At 43.4% G+C, this 25553-nt stretch overlaps 2 protein-coding genes across 2 annotated transcripts; one reads left to right on the top strand and one right to left on the bottom strand.

Moving 5' to 3' along the window:
- Window positions 1-20867, top strand: LOC311507621 (protein FAM222A-like). The gene is made up of 3 exons (XM_084572034.1): window positions 1-320; window positions 8900-9068; window positions 17389-20867. The coding sequence occupies exons 2-3, from the start codon at window positions 8939-8941 to the stop codon at window positions 18801-18803; spliced, it is 1545 nt and encodes a 514-aa protein (XP_084428160.1). The 5' UTR covers window positions 1-320; window positions 8900-8938; the 3' UTR covers window positions 18804-20867.
- A 938-nt stretch (window positions 20868-21805) lies between these two features.
- On the bottom strand, window positions 21806-25411 carry LOC311507623 (glycolipid transfer protein-like). Its single transcript, XM_084572037.1, has 5 exons — window positions 24455-25411; window positions 23907-23965; window positions 23619-23752; window positions 23364-23514; window positions 21806-23099 (listed from the first exon to the last, which is right to left on the bottom strand). Exons 1-5 carry the CDS (start codon window positions 24555-24557, stop codon window positions 22917-22919), a joined length of 630 nt encoding a protein of 209 aa, XP_084428163.1. The 5' UTR covers window positions 24558-25411; the 3' UTR covers window positions 21806-22916.
- Window positions 25412-25553: the final 142 nt, after the last annotated feature.

Raw genomic sequence — 25553 nt, 5'->3', positions numbered from 1 at the left:
AGGACTCATTTCCATTCCGACATCAGTCTCCGTGGCTCACACGGCTTCGGTGGGGTCGGCTGCTGGGATGAAACGCAAGCTGCTGCACGGAGAGCCCGATCGGTGAAATCATCTTCTGCGGGAGAGCCGAACGATGTCGAGGAAGTGCAGTTGACGGAGCCGGCTTTATCAATGGATATATCTCCCGAGGTTTCCAGTGCGCATCGCGAAATCAGTGGCGAGGTTGCTTTTGCAGAGGAAATACGCCTTCCGAGCAGGGGAGCGACCAATCAGCCGTGGCGAACCAAAGATAAACAAGCCTTATGATAAGACACAACTCTGTAAGACACTCATGTTTCTTATTTCCATCTTCATCTTTAAAGGGAACTGTTTTGGCTCATGGAAAATGTTTCTTTTTCTTTTTTTAGTTCAGAGAAAATATTTTGTGTTTGTCTTGATTTTCTAGCAGCTGAATTGCTTTTTAAATTCTATCTATGTGCACTAAATAACAATAGAATAAGAAAAAGATGCAGGGTAGTAAAGATCCTTCCGTGCGTAATTTAGGGATTGATTTTAGGTCGACGGCGCTGAAGTGGTGAAAGATGCCCAGCGCGCACTAATGGATAGGAGCGTCTCGCCCTTACTATCATTATAGCCACACACATATCATATCTGTTGACTAATGCGTGCTCATATGGATAAAGTCCAAGTATGATTTAACCCACTTCTGTTCGGGGTATTTAATGTCTTATTTAAATGCATGTGACATTTAATTATTGAGATTGGGCCTGAATTTGCCGTTGGATTAAAGACAGGAAACATTTGCATAAGTAACATCTAGTTTCTTTCTCTGAGAACTGCTCTGAGCCCCTGTCCGTGTGCACCCTGCGCGCACTGAAAGGCGCTTTTATATGTCAGCATCTCAGTGGATATAGAGGAAGTGCTTTGAAGTATATTATCGGTCATTGAGGGGCTGCCTCAGAAGGTTTCCATTTCTATTGTCTAGAAGCCGGAGGTGGGATCATCGCACCTCACTGCACCGGTGGCAGCCGAGGTTGAAGGTTAGCCGCAGCAGAGGTTCCTATAGATTATTGGCCAGGTGTGAAATTCTACCCTGCGTGCTTTTCCTGCTTGTGCCAGAGCCTTTATTACCCAGAGAGATGGGATGTCACAGCTTACCACCAGAGGCACAGAAGAAAAGCTTGCAATTTGGTGTTTTATTATTCTCCTCTTCCCCCCCCCCCCCCCCATGGCTGTTTTCTGACCAAATATATGTCAGCTCCCTTGGGTTTGGTTTTATAGGCATTTGGCTCATTTTTATTGCTCGTGGGTTCCCTATAAACATATCATTGCATTGTGGGCTTTGATTTACCACAATGTCATTGTTAAAAAATAATAACGCTGCGTATCCTATAAGTCCATGGATTTGCTCTAAATATGCAACTTTCACAAAGACAGCCAATGTTTGGTTAACACCTCATACTCGGTCTAATTACATACGTTGCCTGCTTGAAATGTGCGTTTGAACTCGCTTGAGAGGCTTCGTTGAGCAGCCGCTGTGCAGGTATCCTCATGGGGGTTTCCCTCTGATCTCGCATCACACCCCGGCAGTAATTCCAACTCTGTGAAGAAAAAGGGATTTGTCATTTGGCTGCCTGCTTCCCTTTGCTTTCTGAGGAGCGAAGCTGAGCTCTGATTTATTGTGAAGTTTCCCCAGGCTCGCTCAATCTCCAGGCCTACCGAATTACTGACTGGAGGAAACTGCTCGCCACGAGAATGACCTTTTCTTGGAAGATTATTACCCCGGCCGGTGCAAGGGCTGAATAAGGTCACGTCTTTCTCCTGCCACGTCATGCACTGCCTTTTGCTTTTCAGGCCTGCGGAAGTGTTGTGCATTAAGACTGAATGACAAGACCGAACCTCTTTGTCCATCTTATCGGGATAATGTCAACGGCTCGGTTGCCTAGCAGTTTCTCTTGTAATCACCTTTTTATCTGCCAGGGGATGTCATGTGTAATTAGGAGCGGCTTGCCATCTTTGGAAATCTGTCTAATTGGTATTTTCCTCCTAATAGGATGAAGGGGTAGTGAGACGGGGGTTAAGGGTGGAAGGTTAAGGACTGGGCCTCCGAGGTTACCGGGGAGGGGACGGGGCGGCTAAGGTCATTATTAATATTTTGTCTTTTGTCATGCGACCACTCTGCAATTACTATTAAATTAACGATTAAATTGCAAGTGCTGATCTTCATTTGCCCTGAAAAGAGGAGCAGGGAGAGGGTGAGATCATGCACCGTAGACGACATCCTCACAGAACATTTTAAAGCATCTATGAGCGCTCCTCATTAGGTTATCTCCCCACATAAGAGCCGGAGACGCAGCATTTTCCTCTAATGAGTCGTATGTTTGCTTCAAGTTTTTAATGGCTTGAAGGAATCGGTGACCCAGTGTAACAGTATAATGAGTTTATGATTGTCTAACATTTTTTCATCCTCATGGAACTGATAGACTGAGTATAACTCTGCCTATCAGCCAACAGATGTCAACATGAGGTTAAAATCATAGTTTGCTTTTGCTTCAGAAAAAAAAAAAAAAATCTTTCCCCAAAACCTACAGCTCACTTTTTCATGATCTGTTATCTTTGAAGTTTTCTAAAGGCCGTGCCGCATACCCATAGCTCTTTGACAGTATGTCTTAGAGTTCGTACTGGGATAAGGATAAGATAAGGGCATGTTTACCCTCTAGTGCTGCCTTGGCACAGGCCAGACTTTACCCCATGCAGTGTGTTTCTTTTGCCTTGGCACCGTCTGTGTGCAAGGGCAGAGTCGGGTCATTATGAGGCTTTTTACTCCTCGAACCAAGGCTGTTGTCAAAGATAACACCTAATTGTGCAGCTTTGGACACATGGCTAAATTTGTGCTCAACGTTATATGTAAAAAAAATTTTTTCTTGTGCATTTCCACACAAATCAAAGTAAATGATTAATTGTTTGTCATAACTGTAAACCTCGTAGACTAAATACCTCATGCTGGCAGCTCTGTAGCTGCTGCTGCTGCTGCAGAAATTAATGGGCCAAGCTTTGATCCCATGGACTCGGGCTGTTATTCATTTCTAACCATTTGTTGCTGCGGTATTAAACGTTAAGTTCAGCTGACACGCTTGAGAGTGTTTCAAGGTGATGCCAGTTTCTGTTACTGTTAGGGGAAGGGTGTGTGTGGGTTGTACGACTCGTGTTATTGCAAGGTTTGCAAAAATTCTCCGTATCTGCTTTGCTTTTAAGTTTACATGCCCCGCCTAGTTAAATACAGATATTTAACTTTGATGCCCAAGTAACATCAGTAGAAGCTGTAAAAAAAAAAAGGAAATTGGTAAGCGTGTGCACATCAACATAAGTAGAGGGCAACAAAAAGCTGATTAGAACTAATCATTTACACGGAAATTATAGCTTATGTATGACTTTTGACAGATGAAAAGGCCTCCTACAGGGCTAGTGCAGAAGATTAATACAGTTCCGGTATAATACAATACCTTAAACATAACATAGATGCAAACCGTAACACACCACAATGATAGCTGTGACGATAAAAACAAGCTTGATTTACATATATTCATTGTTTCGCCCACTTAAATATGTCAGCATCTGTGACATATTGTTAAGGACCTGAGATTTTCAGACTGAAATGCATTTTTTTTTTTTGTGACAAACCAGGTCTTCGATTAAATTTAGCATGAGAGAAGCTGCGATTTGAATGTTTTCTCAGCCATTAATGCTGCACGAATTACATCCAACCGAACGCCCCGGACATCTGGCTGAATATTTTCCCCAGCGATAAATTGCATAAATTTTGTGCTTGCGTAAAAAATTTATAGGAAATGCTTTCTAACACTGTTGTAATGCCTTTTACATGAGCTAATCTTAATGGTAATGAGGCTCATTGTTATCAGCCGCAGGCCCGGAGTGTTCTTGCAGTGCGGAGCGGAGTGACTTGGGGATGTTTGGTTATCCTGTATGTGAACCTTTGTGTCCTCCCCCCCCTTCCATGAACAGAAAAAGAGGAGAGAAATCTGGGTCTCTCTTATACGCAGCTCTGATACCAATTATGTAAACTATTATAGAATTTAACCAGGGCAGCTCTTATCGGCTAATCCAGAAGTAATAGATTCTATTAAAAATGTATGAGGGGATTGTGGCTGAGCTGTGTGTGTGTGGAGGGGTGTATGGAGGCAAATCCAGCAGCTGCAGCAGCATTACTGTTGAGTTCTGTGTGTGTGCTACTTGTCTGCTCTCCATTACTCAGACAGGTTCCTACCTTGAAGACTGTATAACAGCCATACGTAGTATACAATTAATTATACAAGTGGATTTTTATTCATGATGTATAGCAGTTGAAGAGAGACGCGGCGTTTCCGCTTCTGTAATTGCTCTTTGTTAGTCATTTATTTATTCCTAAATTAACCTTCTTTATTCGCCTCACTGTTCTTTCCTTTTCGCCTTTCTACTCGCCTGCAGCTTCTGTGCAGAAGGAACAGAAAACATTAGCATAGCACTCATGCTAATCCACTCAGGGAGTGAAAAGGGTGCTCGTCTTAAACCTTTTTCATTATCATCTAATTATTAACTGAGGATCCTGAGAACTGCTAACGGGAGCTGTGGATGGTGGGGAGGAGGGGTGTGTGAATGTGGCAGGGCGAGCGAGAGAGAGCGGTATGTGTGTGTGTGTGCGTCTTTTATCAGTGCATTTCATGTTTGTGGAGGGGGAGGTTCTTTGTGCAATTTGCTTTTACCGTCTCTGTGACCCTTGATGCTGTGTGAAGTCATAAAAGACTGCAGAGGGTCAGACAGATGCTCTCGGCTCAGTCTCTGTATAATTTAGGGCTTTTTCCTGCTTTGATGGAAACTCTCTGTACAGGCAAACAGGTAAAGCAAGGCATGAGCTATTTGGGATTTTTTATTTTTAACGTAGCGATGCACTGTTTGGGCAATAGTGCACACCCGGCTTTTTTTTATCTCATGAAATGTGATCACATGGAGTGGATTGGTGCTAGTTAGATGACAGTACACTATTAAAAGTTTCCACATCACTTTGCTTGTGGCTCTCTTGACCTCAACGTCTCACAAAACGCCCCGATCCCAAGACGGATGTGCCATTAGGACATGAAGCGTTTTGCATTCTGTCAATGACAAGGGAAAAGCCTTGAAAAATAACTTTGTCCGCCAAAATACCCTTATCAGAACACCACGGGGGACAGTTAGATGGACTGCAGAGCACAAGGTCTTTATCTCCCTGGCAGGCCCTCAGTGGACAACGTCACGCTGCTTATCAGCTTGCATGGATGTCGTCTGGGAGTGGTGAGAATTAAACGCTCTTGCAGCTTAAACTTTGTGTCCTTTTTTTCTGATTATGCTTGTCGGAGAAGTCCTTGAATACCTGTCTCAGTGAGACCTTGGGGGCGCGAGTTTATAGAGTTTGTGAGAAGCTGGACATCTGGCTTGCAAACTCTCTAATAATGTCTCGCCCGGGCCCATTTGCCACTGATTGGAAAGTTGATGAAAACTGGCTTTGAAGGAGATCGTTACGTTAATGACAAGGTCCTCGACCTTATTTGTTAAGGTTGAGTGGAACTATGCAAATAACGGCTTTTAAAGGCTGCAGTTTGCGCGTTCTGTATTATTTCAGCCAATCACAATCATGAGATATCTTGATATAACATACCATAGGAAAGTCCAAATCTGAAATTGCTTAAGCACAGATAACATCATGACGACTTTCATCTCCTATGTCTCTCTTTCTTTTTTCTTCAGGTAGCTGTATTCAAGAGTGAGGAGGCAATTTTAAGCTTAAGTTTTCATAAAATCTCTTTTAAATTTTAAATTCGGATAGCAGCATGAAAGGAACCGTCATTACCTTGCGCTTCATGCATCATTTCTCGCTCCCCTTTCTGTTCTCGGAGAAACTTTTTTTCTTGAAGCCACTGCTGGCCCTCTCTTTGAATTATAATGTCCTCCTTGATGTATTTTCTTCCAGCTGCAAATTATGGGAGTAATGGAGGGTATTCCAATTCATGTCTCATTTTCTGCTTGTGAAGGGATTTCCCTGGAGATGTCTTCTCTCTCTCTCTCTCTCTCTCTCGTGTTCCTTCTGCTTTTTCGCTATCTCCCTCTCCACAAATGTGTGGTAATGGGAGGGTTGTTGTGAAATTGCTATTATTTTCAAAATGGAATCTGGCCATACCGAGGCTTTTAGCTCGTCAGATGTGTGTGTTCAGACGAGACAGGTTGCGCTGAGCAGTTTGAAGTGAGCTTGTCGCCAGGGGACAGATGTTGAGTGGAGGAGGGGAGCAGGGAAGGGAAAAGGGAAGAGTGAGGGAATCTCTCTCTCTCTCTCTCTTTTTTTTTTTTTTTTTTTTTGTCAGCACCTGAGTAAAATAAAAGCCACTCTGTGTCCTTTTCCTTTTGAGGCGAAGGTAATCATGTTTCTGTGGCCCATCCCTGAACATCTTGTTCAGTCTGGTTGACTCAATTTAGCTGCCTTTCAGACCTTGAGGGAGAAATGAAACAAGAAAAATCCAAAAGGAACTTGAAAGCAAACAAGAAAAGAAACAAATTTGGCGTCTGTATGCTGTAGGTTTAGACTAGCTGCATTGGGGACACTGGAAATATAGTGTTTCCAGTTGTGATCACTGGATTGATTAACTATTAATATCATTTTGCATTGATAGCAGTTGCCTGTTAACAGGATACATGGTTCACATAGAGTTTTTTACAGTAGCCTGAGGTTTTTACAGTAGCCTGAGGATTTTTAGTTTTGCAATGCTAGCGTTCAGATTTGCTGACTCTTTCAAATAATCAAAAGAGAATGTCATATGTGATTATCGCTGAAATATCCCCCCAATGCCTGGCTTACTCTTCAAAATGATTGCTTCAATCAGCACAGCTGTGGAGAGGCGCAGTCTTGTTCAGACACAGGCTCTCATTTCCTCTGACAATACTTAACCCCGCAAACAGCCGGCTTTAAGGAGAGACCTGTTTTTGGCTTTCTCTGCTGATCGATACGGCCATAAATTTATACAACAAGAAACCGAAGATCTCAAGGCTGGTAAGAAATTGAAACGCGCAGCCTGCGGCTACAGGAGAGCTTGTAAATGATCTGCGTGATCGCAACCGACACAGCGAGGCTGATAACGGGAAAGAGCCATCATAACAACTAAGCAGCGGAGGGAGAAGGAGTCGTCATTAAATGAGGTCCTGAATTTCAGTCTGTTAAAGGGACCCAAGTTGTTGCTGAGGTTTAGATATGTAAAATACTGAAAGGGGAGATAACGGAGCCGTCTGTGGGATTTTACTGTTCCTAGCAAGCAGGCAGTCTTCTCCTAACATCAGGTTTTTTTTGCAATGGTTTGAATGTAGGCCTACTGCATATAGGCTTTCCAAACTTAAAGCTGGCATTTACTTTATTTCTATAGATTTCTAAGCAGAAAAGACTTAAAGGGGAACTAGTGTTTTTTACAGCCTGGACCTTATTTCTGGCATAAAATACAACCTTTCACTCACCCATATAACTTTTGTGTAATTTGTAGTTGTTCGGGAGATATTTGGATCTGCATATATCCATATAGTGGGAGTGACTGGGGCACCGAAACGCGGCCTCTAAATGACGCATTATCTGCCGCGAAACTCGTTCATTTCACAAATATTTTGTTTTCGTACGCTAGTGCTATTCCCCGTTGAGTCCGGAGTTACCTGTTATCATCATCCGCTTCAGCTTGTTTACCTGTAATTTGCTACTTCCGTTTTTTTGCAACATGGCTGAATATTTTTCCGATTCTGTGGTTGTGGACGAAACATTGCAGTACCATAGCAGACATCATCCAGGTCAGAAGACATCATGATGATAACAGGTAACTCAACGGGGAATAGCACTAGCGTACGAAAACAAAATATTGGTGAAATGAACGAGTTTCGCGGCAGATAATGCGTTATTTAGAGGATGCGTTTCAGTGCCCCAGTCACTCCCACTATATGGATATACGCTGATCTAATTATCTCCCGAAGGACTACAAATTACACAAAATGTTATGTGGGTGAGTAAACGATCGTATTTTATGCCAGAAATAAGGTCCAGGTTGTAAAAAAAACAGTAGTTCCCCTTTAAATTGTATGAAATCAAAATGAGAGACAGAAGTATGGGGGATTAGTTATCAGTAGTGAGGTTTTAATCCACACTGCCGTCCTCACTTTTGCTACCGGTTGCCACCATTTGTCAGTTTGTTCACCAGACTGAAATAGCTCACCAACTAGCCCATAGACTCCTTTGAACTTTGTGCAAACATTCACGTTCCCCAGGGGTCTTTGTTAACCTCTAGTGCCGCTATGAGGATCAGGTGTATTGTAGTCTCAACAACTATTTATTTCCATTAAACTTCAAACAGATAACTGTGTTGACCAGAGGAGGATTTCTAATTAATTTGGTAATCTCCCTGACTTTTCCTTTAATGTCCCCAGCAGGCCACAGTTTTCAATTATCCCGTGCCGTTTAGCAATATCTGTTGGATGGATTTTACGCGTCCTTCCAAACGATTTATTGGTCTTGGTGATGTCTTGATTTCCCTCCTGTGACTGCGCTCGACATTTGTGCTTAAGACTGAAAAGTCTCAACAACTGATAAATGGATTGCCAACAAATACAGTTACAGGCGTTCGTGCCAAACTTTGGATGCAAAGACTAATGCGCTCATTGGCTAATGTGAGACGGTGAAGATCCAAGAAGCTAAGGGTCAGCGAGCAGGATAAAATTAGCATTTAGCTCAAAGTACAGACTCGGAGGGGTGCCAATACGTCTGTGTCTGTCTTGTTTAATCAGCATTTTGTTTGGTGTTAAAAGCATTAACTGTAAAGTGAAAACCTGTTATCTCTCTTTACTTTAGCAGGTTTACCCAGGCTGTGCTCAGCCATAGTGAATTATCATGCTGGCCTGTATCCAGAGACGGCAGACCCTCTCGTCGCAGCGCTTGGCCTGCACACCCAAAAGCCTCGATGTTCCACCGCCGCCGTTACTGCTGCCAGTACCACCGCTGCAGCCATGCACCCACAAAGGTGAGTTTATATCACAGCAGCAGCAGCAGGGGACACAGTTTTTGTATTTACACAGGACAAAAATGGGTGTTGGCCACATTCATGTAAAAGTTCTGCTTGACTTTGCCCCCTTCCAAGCGCACATAAAGATCATGCACAGTTTTTTTTTTTTTTTAGCAGTGTGCTGAGATTTCATGTGCTGTTGGGCTTCTTGAATTCAAATAATGGGCCTCCTCTGATGATGATGCCAGTTAATCAGGCTAGTAATCAGTGTCCTCCTGCAGTGCAAATGTGTGCAGGTCAAAGTGGACTCTGAAATTACGGAGTTAATCAACTCTGCCATACAGGGTTACTAACGATCCTCACATTTTGTGCAGAAGGGGCTTCATGTCAGTGTTGTTTGACCTTCATCTTGACTGATTAGACCGCGTTCGTTGAAAGGTTGAGTGGGTATCTTCGGGACTGGGGATTTGTGATTAGATTTCTTTCAATTAGCTGATTAAACACGGTGTGTGGAGATTTAGGTCTTGGTCTGATGATGCTTTTATTTATGTAGGTTATGTTACATCCATATTATATGTGCTGTGTTTTTTTTTTTTCACACATTGAGATCAGAGTAGCCTAGATTAATTTATTCTGTTGTGGTTTTGTTTTCTCAAGTGCTTTAAAAATGCTCATGCAACATATCAGTTGTTGCACGTCGCGTGCAATTGAGTCTTGTGAAATTACTCACATCTTTAGGCCATTTAGAGACATTTTGTTTTCTTTTTGGTACAGGTGTTGCGTCATTATCATTTGGAGGCTGTGCATGCACTTGCTGTGTTTTGTTTGGATCCACAGCAGAGGAAAAAAAAAAAAAAAAGGGGGGAAAATTAAATTGTGCGGCTCAGTCTGGTTGCACAGAAAGCACGAGCGTGCAAATATTGACCAGCAACAATGTGCACGTTTCGATTTTTTTCTCAGATGAGAAACCTAAATTTGACTATCGGTATTAGCTCAGTCTGTCTCACGTATGTCTGCAGACCACAGTCGGGACTATCTTATCTGACTGATCATGTTACCAGTAAATGGCATGTTTGTTTGCAGGGGCCCCTCTCAAACAGGATATCTCTAAATGCACACCTATACAAATCCTCCACCGAGTCTGTTTTTGATGTATGGAAAATATAGAAGGCGCGTCATTGTTTTCGGCTTTAATGGCCGTGTAATTATCAGACTCCGGCGACATAATACCTGCACCCAACACCTGCACGTTCGTGCAGGTGTTTTCACTTATTCTGGATAATTAGACCTCCACTCGGGGCTGACGCTGAATGGAGCCACGCTGGGAGTGTGCAGGGGTCACCAAGCCACGTAGAACTGAAAGAACCCTAAAAGCTGTCCTGATCTAACAGGTGCAACACAACTAACAGGAAACACAGGGACACGGTCGTGAGACAAGCTCTAATTAGACAAAATAAGTGAAATCATTTGCTGTGACAGGCTCTGTAGTTGATTATTATCTGCGCCTTATTTACTTGCAACCCAACAATGTGCATCCAACCGTACTCGGATCTGAAATATTGGAATTTCCATCCCTTTTATGCTCTATCTACTCATCTCTCGTTTCCTGGGGTGAAAAACCTCTTTGTATTTAATCTTATTAAATATTAATTGGGAATCAGTGGAGCACTTGTCTGCTAAATGTTGGAACAGAAGGGCCTAGTTTGCCTCAGGCACAACCAGCAATGCATTTCTCATTCCGTTTACCTGCAGGGCCTCCACCCCCCCTTTGAGTTTTATGTACTGCGACTGTGCGTAGTGTAGCACCCTCCTGCTCCGGTCTGACATTTCAAGCACAGCCACGGGGAATAGACTGCTGATGGGAGCTCAGTCTGTGTGGTCCAGGCTTCTTCATTAAATGAGTCGTTGCTGGATCGAGTTAAATGGGGACGGTCTTTAGCCGCTGCTGTGCTTTTGAAAGCCATTTCCATTTTTAGCTATCAATAAATTGAAGGCAAAGGACTCTCAGCCACACAAACCCGTGTGAAAGATTTCTGGGAAACGAGTGTTAGGAATTATGTGATGAGAGTGAATGTGCGCCTCTCTACTATCTCGGCTTGAAAGCAGTGGCTGGAAGTGCTTTTTTTTCCCACGCTGCTGGCCTGCGCTCGGGCTTGCTTTGAGAGGGGGAAACTTTGCCCGAGCTGGGCCGAGCGGCACAGAAACAAATGAGGAATGACACTGGTGCAAAGAAGCGTTCGCAAGAGCCTCCTCTAGCACACATAACTAAGTGTTCAACCCGGAGGTTACTCTGTTCCGCGTGCGCCCTTCATATACAGATTACTGACTCGGAAAGAAGGAGGCATGTGAAAACAGGGTGAATGAGTGTCTCTGTTTTTATTTTTGTGCGTTTGCAGAAGAAGGGTGTGAATAGAGAGGTTAGTGTGAGAAAGATTTGAAAGCATATGCCGAGGTGTGAGCATGCTCTGTTTGGTGAAATGCAGAGAATTAACTCTCAGATCTGAAGCTCAGGTTGGTTGGTTGGGCGGATGGCTTTAAACATTACAATACAAGCCTCGGGCCACTGTTGCACTGGAGAAAAAGCCCATCAGAGGCGTGAGAATTGCACACAGGTAGATCCATTAGCAAAAATTTAATATAGTTTGCAGGATAATGTTTCATTAGTGTACAACAACCCATTGTGACTGAACTGTTTTGTCTTTTTTTAGGTTAAATTCATATCCACGTAAGAAGAGTTAGTTCACTGTGTTGAGCTGCCCTGTTTCCACAGCAGCCCAGAGTGGTGAAACCAAACACGGGCTCTAAATTTTGCATTTTGTTTTGATAGCTACTTTAGGATTTTTCTATACACTTGAAATGGGGGAGGGGTATTCCTTCAGTTGCTGTCTGCAACCTCGCCACCAGGTGTCACTACATCGGACACACTGGTCCTTTAACTTCTTTTTTGTCAAGGAGACACAGTTTATGTCCATAATAGTGAACCATTTAAAGAAATTATGTGGGATTTCCCCAAGAAATGACGAAAGGAAATTCAAATAACTTGCGTTCTGGGTACTTTATAATAGCACTACTAGCCATTCATATTGTGGTTTTTTCCTTGTTTTTACTTTTTTAAGACCTCCAGTGGTCAGAAACCAATCACCGCAGCTTTAAAGCTACAAATTGCTAACAGTCTACTGTCCCTCAGTCTCTTTTTCTTGGTGTGGTCTCCAACAAGGAGAAACCACACCACTGGTAATCCACTGTTCCTAACCCTAATCCTCACCGTTTCTCCTTAAAATCGCAATCCTTCTTCTGAATGCCGATTTTCCCTTTTATCTGATGCGTCAGAAACTTTTCTCTGACCTTTAATTAAATTTTTTTTACTTGTCATTTTCCACCATAGGCTCTGTCATACTGCCTAGATCCCTATCACAAGGTTTACTTCCTCCTTCAGGTCTGGTTAACACATGGTTACCAGTGCCTCAGTGGAGGAGTGTCGTCGCAGGCAGCCGATTTAAAACAATGGTATACCTGCCTCAGGTGGGCTTAATCAGCATCGAGTAAACTTGTTTGGCAAGTTCTTGGATGTAACTTTAAACGTCGCGCATTAAGTTTTTGACATTCGGTTTTTAATGTGTTATATGAGGTTTGACATCCACTCACCGACTCACCTAGCAGCTGCTGGTTTAGCCGTTTGCTCCGTCTAACCGGGACATAGTCAGAGAGGCTTGTCTCAAACAGATGAATGAAGGCAGGGCCAATTAATTACATGGTTTTAATGACTGGGCTCATTTGGCCAACTGGGTGCACGGAAGACGTTGTCATGGTAACAGCGGAATAGGTTTTAAATGCGAGTGTGTGCTGAGCTTAGACCCTGGTTATTAAGGTAGGCCAGAGTATTTTAAATATCAGGATTATTGGTGTGGTAAACAAGTATTTATGCCTGCTGAGAAGCACTGTTCTGTAATTAACTGCCAGTTTTCAGCGCGGCGTTCCTGCTGAGGATTTGACACTCGTAAACATGTTATCTCACAGAAATGTTCAAGATAAATCTTTAGCCTAACATCAAAGACCTGCGGGATGCCTTTTTTTTTTCTTTTTTTTTACTGCCTGGCACTTCTGTCAACATGTATGGTTATTAACAAGGAATACGTTATGAGTTTTTTAGTTTTATCTCATGTGGGAATCCTATCTAGAAGCCGCTGTAATCGCTTCCTTATGTTCCCCCTCCGGTTATGAAATGGTTGGAAGCCGTGGTTTTGGAAACGCAACGAGCTTGTCCAACTCCTGTTTCAGCCCTGCCTCTGGGGCTTGTTTTGCCCATAAATTAGTGATTAACTCAAACTGCTCCAAAACAATGAGGTCTACTGCTCTAATCTGGAGGGGGGGAAATGGCTTCGAGTGTGACCACGGGAAAAAGATTAGCCAGTTTAAAGTGGCAGAAAACACTGAGTGGGATTGTACGTGGGTGGAATAAAGGTTATGAAAGACCATGCAGTTATGTATATGCAACAGTGTGATTAAAAAAAAAAAGCAGTGTTTTATCCTTGCAGATTAGTTTTTTTATATTAACATTTATCAAGCCTCCTTCTTTACGTCACACTATAGTGGTGATGGAGAGTTTATTATCCCCCTGCACCACCACCACCTCCAACTCTTTCTTTCCAAGCACGACTCCTGCGCAGAAGGAGGAAATCAGGATTAGGTGTTTCCTGTGAAAGTGTGCCAGTTTCACTCTGTGCCATAACTGTTGAGCAGCACATTTAACGTGCAGAGCGCCTCTGAACCGAGGAAACGCGGAGGCACCGGCTAGTGGGACCATTAAATCTATCAAGGGGGGTCTAGTTGAACCACGCATCACTGTCACTTCCTTAATTTTTAAGAAAATTATAAGCACGCTGTTCGACTCCCTGTGTGTCTTGCTTCCATCGGCCCTTCTTAAAAGCAAGTGGCGGGAAATGCTAAAAGGTCAAAGCATGTTTAAAGAAAGGCACGGTGGCTTCGGCCAAAGCTGCTTGCGAAAAGTGGCTGATGTTATTCGCTGCTGTTTTTTGTTTTTTTTTCTTTCTGCCTCTGCTCTCTGTCAGAGCTGAAGGGAGAAGCAGCGTGCAGTCTGCAGGTTCAGGGTGATTAAGTGCTTAAGGTCAGACTGCTAATTATCTCTCCGCCATTCCTTACCTCAACAACACGTACAGTAGCTGCCATTTCCTCATTGTCATACGAACGGACTTAGTTTTCATTTCTTATCTTTTTTTTTTTTTACACCGTGGGAGTCTGTACCCACACAGCGCCCCTCAGCATAAAAAAAAAAAACATTGTGTCACAGAGAAATGTAGAGCTGATAGCAAATCTATTGTTAAATTTGCAGCCCAGCACATCCTGTGATCCCTCATCACCAATGCTACGAGCTATGACCACATAATTTTTTCCTCTTCTTCCTCTTCACTTTTTTAGATATCTTCTTCTCTCCTACCTCATTAACAATTTTGCGACCGCTGAGATTTATACTTTGACCTCTTCAGGGATCCGAACGTCCAGGTCGGAAGGCGCCAAGATAAGCTATAACGCGATTTCATTTTTTTAGCTCCACTTTCCGCCCCTTTATCTGGCTTAACTACTCACTATATACGCACAAAATTAAGACCGCATTAATCCAAACCTACCAGAGGAACAACATGAGTAATCTCATTTCCGGAGAGGCGCCAGGGGCTGATTAAAGAAATCGTATATTTCTTATATGCAGCACTTTGGCAGCTCAGATAGTCTGCTAGGTGAAAATACTTTCTAATTTACTGGCTCATCCATTTCTGCGCCGCACTTCAAATGATTTAAACGAACCAAACGGCTCTGGATATAATTATTGGTGTGCAATAATAAGTTGGGGGATATATATTTTTTTTCATTTATTGTTGGTTTTGCATGTTTTCAGGCTAAAATGAGCAGGTAGCGGCACGTGCACTTTGAAATACACCTTAGTATTTTGACTTGAAGCTTGTTAATTTAAGCTGCAGGTCTGGTTTTAGAGTGTGCACGTGGTACTGCTGAAGCCGTGCTTTATGCACATTGTCAATTATCACTTTGACTCCTATGCATTGGCCCTCAGGTTGAGAGTTTTGCACGTTGAGAGTTTTGGTATCATAGTGCCAGGTTGTAATGAATTGGCCACACATTTTAGGTAATATTTGACTTGGGTATGCTTGAGAGTAATATTGTAAAATAATGCATCAAGATATTCTTTCTGGGCCAGCAATGATTGGTAGACATGTGGTGCTCAGTTTGCTGCCTTTTAACACTACTGATCTGTCTGCAAGCCCTGGAGAATGAAGCAATTACATCTGATTGTGATTTAGAGCCATTTTAATGCTTGTAACCGCGTGTTGTTGGTGGCTTCCATCACGATAGCCAAAAATGATCCCTTTTTTTTAATGCATATGTCACACAGTAGTGGTCCTCAAATGATAAATGCGTGAATGCAGAGGCCCTGTTTGCTAATGAGGTTTCCATAGTGCCACATTAAGGCAGCCACAGTGGGAAGTGCAGTTGTGTTGTGTCTCCGTAGCTCTGACAGGGCTGTAATCTCTGGACTAACAATATCAGACACCCTGTGAAGACGTGTTAGCATTCAAAGTGTTTGAAGTGTTTGTGGAACAGCAAGCCGGTCGCAGCGTGCGGGGCTTAGCGCTGACATTTCTACTCGACGAGAAATGGCTGAAATGTCTGTCTCTGATTTTGCCTCGCTAAATTATCTGTCTTGCGGTAATTGAGCACCATTATTGGAGGCGGTAAAAGAGACAAATGTTGCGCTGCTGTATCAATCCTGGTTTGTCGTGATGCTAGGAGTTATTATATTTTCAAATGAGATCATCTGAGCTCCTTTCAGGTGGATCCTCTTCTTTTTTTACCTTTTGTTGGTTGTGAATATTGAATCTTTTAGCCAAAAGCAAGGAAAGTGTTGTTGCAGCTGGTTTTTCTTGTTACCTCTTTCTCCACAAGTAGTATTATGGGAAACCAGAGAAGAGAGAGCTCACATCTTGACATTGTATACAGTACAAACACCTCTCCAACATCCCAGATGTCATTGTTTTCTATAGCAGCACTACACTGTGATACATAATAAGCAGTGTTTTGCTTTGTTGTATTTCTCTGCAGATTTCATTCATGCTCCTGGCACCATGGTGCCGTTCCTTCTGCTCCGCTGGGAGATTGCTGGATGGATTGAACACTCCACCTTGCCTTTTTTTCCTCCATTTTAAACACCCAATTTATTTCTTTCATGAGATGGATCTTGCAGATTGACTCATTTTCACAGTCGGGAGGCTCACTGTAGGCCCGAAATGAAATGAACTCCCAAATCAATTTCAAATGGGAACAACGAGTGAGCTCTCCCCTGCATAGCTGGAATTGGTTTTGTTATTGAAAATGAAATGGAGTGTTTTGTTTTTATTTTTTATTTTTTTTTAGTTTTGCCCTTTATTGCAGATTACGGCCTTGTTCTTTTCGCCTGCTGTGATTTCCACCGGCTTGCAGCGTGATCCGGGTTAATTTCGCCGGCTTTTCTTTTTATGTCAGAAATTCCATAAAAGTGTCGCCCCTGAAAGGTGGCGGTAATTTCTGCCAGGTGACTTATTGTTTTTAAATGGGGACGCCTTTTCCACCTTTTCCCTTATTCGCCGGGAGTTAAGCAGCCATGAAATTGCCTGAATAATAGTGTTTAAATCCAATCTTAGTTTGTCCCGTCAGCTTTCCCCGCACACAATTCAATCAGCGGTGCTCTTGATGATTGCTCTTTCTCCGTCTGTATCCCAGGTTTGGGCTCCGGGGGTTTTTACAGTAGGAACGGTTCAAGTTTATGAAAGCGTAAAGTGGAACAAAAGAATTCACGGGAAGGAGCTGGTGACGCTTGAGTGATTAAAATGTTAGTGAGAAACAACTGAAAATAGGGTGTGGATCGCCAATCTATCAGTAATTAAATGAGAATTTTTAATTATGAGCTATGGCTAAGCTGTAAGTGTATATATTTTTTTTAAAGATTGTGAAAATGAATAGTCTTGTACTATATTTAATGCCTTGACGGGACTAGAATCATCCTCCATTTGGCTCTAATGCTAAATAATAATAAATTAGCACCTTCCTGCTCTTCTGCTGCTACATTTAGTCTTTCATCAATTCATTTCATTATTAATTGTTATTTAAATTCTATTAAGCAGTTTAGGAGGCAATGCCTTCCTTAAAATTAGGTTATAAGTATGATTGATGTCCATTATTAACCTCCAAAACAGGTTTGACTAAAAGAGAGAAAAACAATAGAAGATTTCTGTTTGCACACTGATCACTTCTCTGTCTCCTTCCTCCTCAGGCGAGCCGGCCTCCATCATTTCCCGGTACCCTTCTCCTGCAGAGCTGGATGCTTTCGCCCAGAAAACCGCCAACAGCCCGCTGTCCATCAAAATCTTTCCGTCCGACGTGCGGGTGCCGCAACACAAACAGCTTAACAAAACAGTCAATGGCTTAGACACTACAGGTCAGCGCTACAGCCCCTGCTCGCACCCGTACTCAGGAGGCTACCAGGGCTTGCTGGCCGTTGTCAAAGCCTCCGTGGTGGTCAAAGGTGTGGTGAAGACCTCTGAGGGTAGGAGGACTAAACATGCAAACAGCCAGACTTCTGTGGCACCCTATAATAATCCTCTGAATAATGGCTACGCGGTCAGACATGGGCACAAGGCCTATCGCATAAGCTCATGTAAGCCCCCCGATGTACCCATTGAGAGACTTTGTTCCAGTGCAGGGATAGCCTCCGGAGATCAGAGCCTGGCCCCCCAGACTGAGCTGGCGGAGGTTCAAAGCCTGATGAGGCAGATGAGCAGAGTCCCCCACAGCCAGGCCCTGCAGCTGGGGGGAGAGGCCCGAGCCAGCCCTTCGCTGCAGGCCGTGGCCGCGGTGGCACATTCGGACTCAGACTTTGTCCTGGGAGTGCCGCCCCAGAGCAGTCTGGCCTTCGTGGGGGCGGTGCTGCCCACACAGGGCGCAGACATAGCCAAAGCCGGGTACTTGGAGAAAGGAGACTACACCGTGTGGCAGCGCAAAGCTCAAATGCAGCAGCAGCAGCAGCACTATCAGCAGGGAGCAGTGAGGATGTACAGCGTGAGTAACGGCGCTCAGGGGCACAGAGCAGCAGAGGCAGGGGTTGGCCAGTCTCCTGAAACCTGCCTCCCTTTGGCGTGCTCCTCACAGCTGTCATATAGGCCCCATCCTGGCGGGCAGGAGCGAGCCAGCAGCTCCTCTCTGAACATGCAGGGGGAGCTGTCTGTCGGACAGTACTTCGCTCCTCTGTGGGACGGCGTCGTGGCGACCCCTAACACTGACTGTTATACTTCTCAGGTGCTGGCAACGGGTACATGTGCAGCCAGGCCGAGAGACTTGAGGCTCTCCCATCCCCACTTCCACCCAAACCGCCACCACCACCACCACCACCACCACCCACAGCGTCACCATCCTCAGCTCCACCCTCCCCTTCCTCCTCCTCCTCCGCCTCCTCCTCATACCCAAGCTTACAGCACAGACCAAAACCTCTGTTGTGGGCTGCCTAGTTCTAGCCTGTGCCACGCTGCGGTACTTAGCAGCAGCTTGCAGTCTCTGGAGTGCCTCATCAGTGAGATCCACCCTCCCTGCATCAAAGAGCGCATGCTGGGCCGCGGGTACGAAACCATGGGGATGCCTCAGCTGCTGGAGCACCAACAGCAAACCCACATCCAGCTCCCCGTCTACAGATAAGACACGGCGCTGCCGCACAACGGGGACCCAGGAGCGACAAACCTTTTCTAGACTGTCGGTTTAGACGAGAAAGAGAAGAGACGCGCCTTTTTAGTTCGTGCATGTGCTGCGTTCGTAGGCGGCTTTTGAGCCTGAAAAGGTAAACGATAATCACGACTTAAGACACAGGTTCATCCCACGGGCTTTTCATGTTTTATTTTTATATCACAAATGGCCATCGGACATGACTGCTGTTGTTCATTTAATGCTGAGCACCTAATCAAATTTCCAAACACAGGCAGGTGATCCCTCTGTAGGCCTTGACGACAAAAAAAAAGAAAAAAGAAAAAACACTGAACCCAAAATAATCATTGGTTCCCTTCAGAAACTTGAATCTGGGAAGGATCTCTGGAAACAGTTTTTTTCTTCTTTTGTGAATATATTGTATATTTTTCCATAAGATTGCTTCTTTATTTGAGAGGGAACATTTCTTTGCTGTTAACTGGACTTTGTTGTGGTGTGTTTAAAAGACGAGCTTTTTTATTTCCATACAAATGTGAGCATACATTCTTTTTAGGGATGCACCGAAAATTTTCGGCCCAAAAACCGAAAATGCACTTTTGGGCTATTTTTGGACGAAAATTGCTGCAGGTGTTGCTTGTATAATCACAACATCCTGTTTCAGCCATGTTGTTTTGGCGATAAATTTTTGGCTGAAAGTGCATTTCCGTTTTTCGGCCGAAAATTTTCCGACTTTTGTCGCCGAAACAACACGTGCAAGCAATTTTTTTTTCAGCCGAAAATGGAAGAAAGTGCATTTTTGGTTTTCGGCCAAAAAAATTCCGTGCATCCCTAATTCTTTTTCTTTCATTTTGTTTTGTTACACAGTCATAGACGAAGTAATTTAACGCCTTATTTGATCTCGTTTCGTCACGCTCAGCTACCAGGACTGTTGCATATCCAAATCGACGCTGTGGCGTTCAGACGTGACGTTTCAGTTTGTTGTGTTTTCTTTTCCTTTTCTCTGAGAGGTCGTGACACTGCTTCGCAACACTATATGTATAACAGGAGTGCCATGTTAAAGCCACCCGACTCATTTACAGTGTCTTCTCCGTAGGGCTATATTATCATCTCTGACGGTTTGAAATGTTTGACTGAGTAGTTCTCCGTGTGTCCGCACTGGTTCTGTAATACTATTTATTTACGCTGACTTATACGGCAAACTGTCTCTATAATTATGAAGTGCAATTATTATATATACGAAACATGTGAGCGCTCTCCATGAATTATGTCGACGGAATAACTACATTTTGCAATGTATGACCCTAATCCCCCCCCCACAACGTCCCCTTTTTTTGCCTCTTCTTAATAAAGATTGTCAAGTAAATTAAATTTTCTAAACCCTGCAAATACCGTGTTATTATGTATTAATGGTTAGTATCTGGCACACGTGCAGCCTTTATTATATTCCTGAGTGATGAACTAGTTGTGGGAAGCTGAGACATTTTCCTGGTTTTATTGCAAAAGGATTTAAAGCTTAACCACCGGGCAAATTTATATTTTTATTTATTAAGATCCATCTTTTTACGCTGAAGGATTTTAGCTTTATAATATGATGTGAGTCAATCCTTGTCTCAAATACGTTGGACCGGTTCCTTTATAAATGATGCAAGCTGGGATTTTGTTATCACTGTGAATTACATTAGCCCAGATTGATGTCCCACGCTCGAGGCGGAAGCCATTGAACACTTCAAAATACATACATGTAAATGGAAATGTGCAGGCCCTCTCCTTAAGATATTACATCTCGATATGAAAAATACATGCTTTCTTGGAGATGAATTTGCAAGAATATTACTGTTTGCATTATGTAGAAATGGGCCGGCTCTTACCGAGCTATTGAATTGCTAATCTTAGATGATGTGCCTGCCTGCGCTTCTTATTTTGCGTCATTTGTCCTCGTAAATTGGATGCTAAAGCTGTAATTTAGATCGCCGTAGACATAAAATGCCACTTTAAGTAGCCCATTATGAAACAAATAACCTAAATGGTGTGAATGATGGCGTTGGATGTTGATGGAATAAAACTGCGATATTCAACCGAGGGCCTCGTTGCAGGAAAACAGATATGACAGAAAGGTCAGCGGGTTTGTCATTGAGGCATTGTTCTAAATGATTTCCGGTCTTTAGTCTGTTGTGTCCTGGCTTTGCTTGGAGCCGTTCCATCCCATCAGGCTGGAGAGCTGATAAACCTACAGGATTACGGACATGCTCCTCTTTCTCTTGCTCAGAGACGATTAGCTCAGGCTGGGCTCCTCGGGGAGAGGAACCAGAGCCACTCCGGCCTCTGGGACACACTTCTGATAAGTAAGGCTGGGCAGAGGAAGAGGACGGTTGATTTAAAGGATTAAGAGACGTGGAGACACGCGATGAAGAGACATTTCCCTCTGATTTACTTCTGTTTTGTCAGTAGTCAGCCTCAAAAATATAATAATTAGACATAACATTATGACCACCTTCCTAATAGGTCTCCCTTGTGTCTCCAAAACAGTTGTGACTCATCAGAGAATGGACATGGGCCTTCTGAGGGTGTCCTGTGGTGTCTGGCAACAGAACATTGTTAGTGGGGGCCTTTGGATCCTATGGGTTGAAAGAAGGGGCCTCTGTGGATCATCCCATAGATACTTGATCAGTTTGGGATCTAGTGAATTTGGAGGCCAGGTCAACACCTTGTGCACATCATGTTTTTTTGAGTTGTTCCTAAATCGTCCTGCTGGGGATGGCTGCTGCCATCAAGGAGTGTCATTGCTATGGGGTCGGGGTGCCTGGTCTGGTCTAGGTGGGTGGTACAGGCCTAAGTATCATCCACATCAACGCCAGGTCCAAACGTTTCCCAGCAGAACAAGATGCTCAGTGTTATTTAGATATCCTGTCAGTGGTTTTAATGTTGTGGCCGATCGATGTATTTTTGCAATTCGAGAGTTTCTCACAAACCTGCTCTTCCAGAATAATTGAAAACATGTATCAGAAATCAGTCATTTAATATCCCAGTAGTCAGAAAACAGAACCGCACATTGCATAGATTGTTATCACTGAACATCTTCTCAAATATTTCATGCAGAAGAGGAATCACAAACTCGATTCAAGACAAAAAGCTAGTGCATGTCGCCACCTAGTGTGAGATTTGTGAACTGAATGTGATTTCATTAGAATCAAACGTTTTAAGACAAATTAAATTATCTATGAACAAACTGTCAGTCAATATATTATTAAAAAATCTGGCATGTTTTCCTAAAAAGAATATTATTTTGGGGATAGGCTCCAGCTCCCCACGTCTCTTCACAAGACAAGCGGTTACAGAAGATGAATGAATGAATGAATGAATGAATGAATGACTATTATTTTGAGACACTATTATAATGCTTGTGTGTTGAATCAAACGGGGACTAACCACGCCACAGAACAAAGCAAACACAACATAACCACACCTTCCAAACATGACAGTCAACACAATCTTAGCCCTCAAGAGGAAAAAAAAAATAACTATTCTGGTTTTTCCACAAACATTTCTTTGCAGGTGACATTAAACCTGCAAATATAAGGTAATTATTAGCTTACTTTGAAAACATTGTGCAATTCTTCAGTAATACCAAGGCACTCAGTGGATTCAGGAAATTAAAAAAACTACTGAGATGAGCTTTTAAAATGTTAAAAAGAAACTAAACAAAACAACAGCGACTGGGGCTATTGTTCCCAGTTTAACAGTGGAGGCAAGTCCAGTGTTCTGGAGGCAGAGCAAATCTGAATGTGACACATTAACAGGATTTTGTTCCCGCAACGATAGTGTTTACATTCTTTTGGTGGAACAGGTGAAAGCCACCTGATAATGTCATAAATAAAGCAGCAACCCACACAAATAACATAATCCTGCCTCAGACTGAGAGCAGCGCCGCTGTTTTTTATAATCCTGCACATACGAGAACAGATTTGTATATTCGTAAGACCAAATGTATAGCAATAGTATTTGCTAAGGCATAATCCAAGTAATAAATATCACACAAATTAAGAATCTTCGTAAAACGTGAAAACTAGGCTTGCGTGACACCCCTGCACCGCCAGTCCGGTCACGACGACATCAAACGGTGTAGTCCAGCTCTGCGTTTAGATTCGTGTACATGTCGTAGATGGCATCTACGGTGACAGTGTAGTTGACGAGGAACTGAAGCACGTTGGCCAGACAGTCCTCCTCTTTCACTTCCTCTCCCTTTGACAGAGCCTTGAGGAAGTTTGATCTGTAGGGTGCTGCGAGCAGCGCAGCCTGCAATGTGCAAGAAGAAGCAAAATTAAAACAAGGCAGATGTGAAACTGGAGAGGTTTATTACTGGTTAAATAAATGTGAAGCACATACCTAAACACATGATACTGGTGCAACGTAAATGTGTGTGTCATACAAACTCCTTATCTGATGTATTCCATTAACACAACACCACAAGGTAAACCCTCATGTGAGTCGCTGTACAGGTTTGGTCAGGTCTTTTCACGCTCTGTGTAATGTATAACAGTAACAGGACATATTTCTTACATGGAAAATCTTCTGTACAATCCAGCCGTGGTATTTCTTCAGCGCTTGTTCATAGGCTTTGGTGATATTGACCCGAATCAGGTTTGGGTTGTTCTCATCTCTGTCTCCGTCTGCCAAACTCTGAAGCAGGATCTGGATGAAACGGAGACCCCTACAGGAGAGACACGGTATTTAAAGGCTTGTCTAGTTCATTTCAGTAGCTTAAAGTTCACCATACAGTAGCTACGACAAACAGCGAGCTCAGGGAGCATTCACCTCTTGAGCCACATCAGAGCTAACGTTGCACCAACTTTAGGCCACTCTGCTCCGTGGGCCTCCCTCTCTGCCTCCAGAATGTGCTGCAGGGTGACATACTTTGCAGGATCCTTCACATATACTGCTCGGATTTTCTAAAATAAATAAATAAATAAATACGCATTTGGGTTTAGTTTGCATGTAGGTAGCTGCAACCATGTGGCCCCAGATATGCAATTTAATCCCCCCCAACAGTAGTATGAAAACACAGCAGAGGCCCACAAACACAGAGCCAGATCAGTATCTTACCGTAATGTTGCCATTAATGTCTGATTTGATGACTGAAAACACTTTGGATCCTAAGCAGTCTGAAAGAGAAACAGACATTTGAGAGCAAAGCAATAAAATATGAATGACTTCATCACACGTCCCAGGCTCATTGGGGGGGGGGGGGGGGGGTGGCGGGATGAATGCGAATCAGCCTTTACAAACAGCCGTGTGGGGAAACGCTGGGGAATGCATACTCTCTGTAAAGTCACAATGAGGTCAGTGTTTGCCGTGTTCGGTGCGTAAACAAAGAGTTTCTCTATAGGCGCAGCTGGCTCCGATCCCCGCCGTGACCCGACATCTCAATATACGCTGTGTGTATGTGTGTGTGTGTGAAATATCCCACATGAAAGGTGGGCTCACGAGATCGGACGAGAGCCGAGTCACCTGAATCAACATGTCATGAGGAACAAGTCAGTCAAGTATGAATGGTGACGGCGCAAGCGGCGCGCCGACTCTGCCTCGTACAGTCAACCCCCTCGCTTTTTTTTTTTTTTTTTCTTACAGCGTTCAGGTGGAGGTATACTTACCAAAAAACGAAGGTAGATGAGAAACGGCTTCCAGGAACGTCTCTGTGTTCACGGACTTGTCAGAGGGAAGTTCACTGAACTGATTCTCCAGTAAAAGAGACATGGTCCTTGGCTTGTGAGCGCCGTAATAACACAACAGCAGCAGCAGCAGCAGCAGCGATCAGCTCCAGGCTGAAGAGAACCCGGAACTGTGCTCTTAGCAGATGGGTGGGGATCTGCCGCTATCACTTTCGTCCTCCTTCCAACAGGTGGGAAATAATGCACGGGCGTGCCGAAAATCTACTGTATGTCCACAACACACACACACACACGCACACGGAAAGAAGAAGACAAGCAAGACGTAGAGGTATGAAGGATCCTTTATTATACCTAAGGCAGGGATTGTTTTCAACCACAGAGGCAGTGGAAGGCTTTAAGTTACAGGGAATTAAATGTCAGGGTTGACACCAGGGTGGGAAGAAACTGAATACCTGCACTTTTTTTTTTAATTTATTTAGTTTTAAAAGAGCACACTGTTTAAAAATCTATCATTTCACTTTCATTTTCTAATGAGTTTGTCCACGTTAGATAATGTTCCCCTGAAAAAAAAAAAAGAAAAGAAAAAAGATATCTGGTCTTGAAAATAAATAAATAAAATGAATGAAAGGAGAGTCAACTGGAACTGTTTGCTGTATAATGGACATTTAAGAAGTTAATTTAAAGTAACACTGCCTGCAAAATAAAAGAAATTACCATCATTAATGAACATATATTCTAAAAAAAGGTTTAAAAATAAAACGGTTCCCGTGACATCTGAGCTTGCAGGTGAAGCTGCAGACATCTACCTGGACGACTGAGAATCTTCACGGACACATTTCCACGCTCGACTGGTGCGAGAGTGCGAAAGGTCATGGAGGAAACTTTGCAGATTACAGGAAGAGACTCTCATTATTTTAGGTTTTAGGTGGAGACCACCCAGCGGTTCACTTAATAAAAACATAGACAACCCACAAGTAATTTAGAACGGAGCAAGGTACTTGGATGAGGGGAAAAATTCCTTTAGGAAAAGTTGCCTTCGTTTCAACTTTGTTTTAGCAATAATATGATCTGGATGACTTGG

The sequence above is a fragment of the Chelon labrosus genome (assembly GCF_963514085.1).
Source record: "Chelon labrosus genome assembly, chromosome: 22".
In the NCBI taxonomy this organism is placed as follows: Eukaryota; Metazoa; Chordata; class Actinopteri; order Mugiliformes; family Mugilidae; genus Chelon; species Chelon labrosus.
The sequence above is the reverse complement of the archived record's forward strand: the minus strand, read 5'-3'. Positions and strand labels throughout refer to the sequence as shown.

What these genes read in the sequence shown, in the direction of transcription:
- LOC311507621 (XM_084572034.1), top strand. Translation starts at nt 8,939, where the DNA reads ATGCTGGCCTGTATCCAGAGACGGCAGACCCTCTCGTCGCAGCGCTTG. An exon ending in GCAGCCATGCACCCACAAAG is followed by an intron (nt 9,069 to 17,388) that starts GTGAGTTTATAT and finishes CTTCCTCCTCAG; the next exon opens with GCGAGCCGGCCTCCATCATT.
- LOC311507623 (XM_084572037.1), bottom strand. Translation starts at nt 24,557, where the DNA reads ATGTCTCTTTTACTGGAGAATCAGTTCAGTGAACTTCCCTCTGACAAG. An exon ending in TCATCTACCTTCGTTTTTTG is followed by an intron (nt 23,966 to 24,454) that starts GTAAGTATACCT and finishes TTTCTCTTTCAG; the next exon opens with ACTGCTTAGGATCCAAAGTG. An exon ending in ACATTAATGGCAACATTACG is followed by an intron (nt 23,753 to 23,906) that starts GTAAGATACTGA and finishes TATTTATTTTAG; the next exon opens with AAAATCCGAGCAGTATATGT.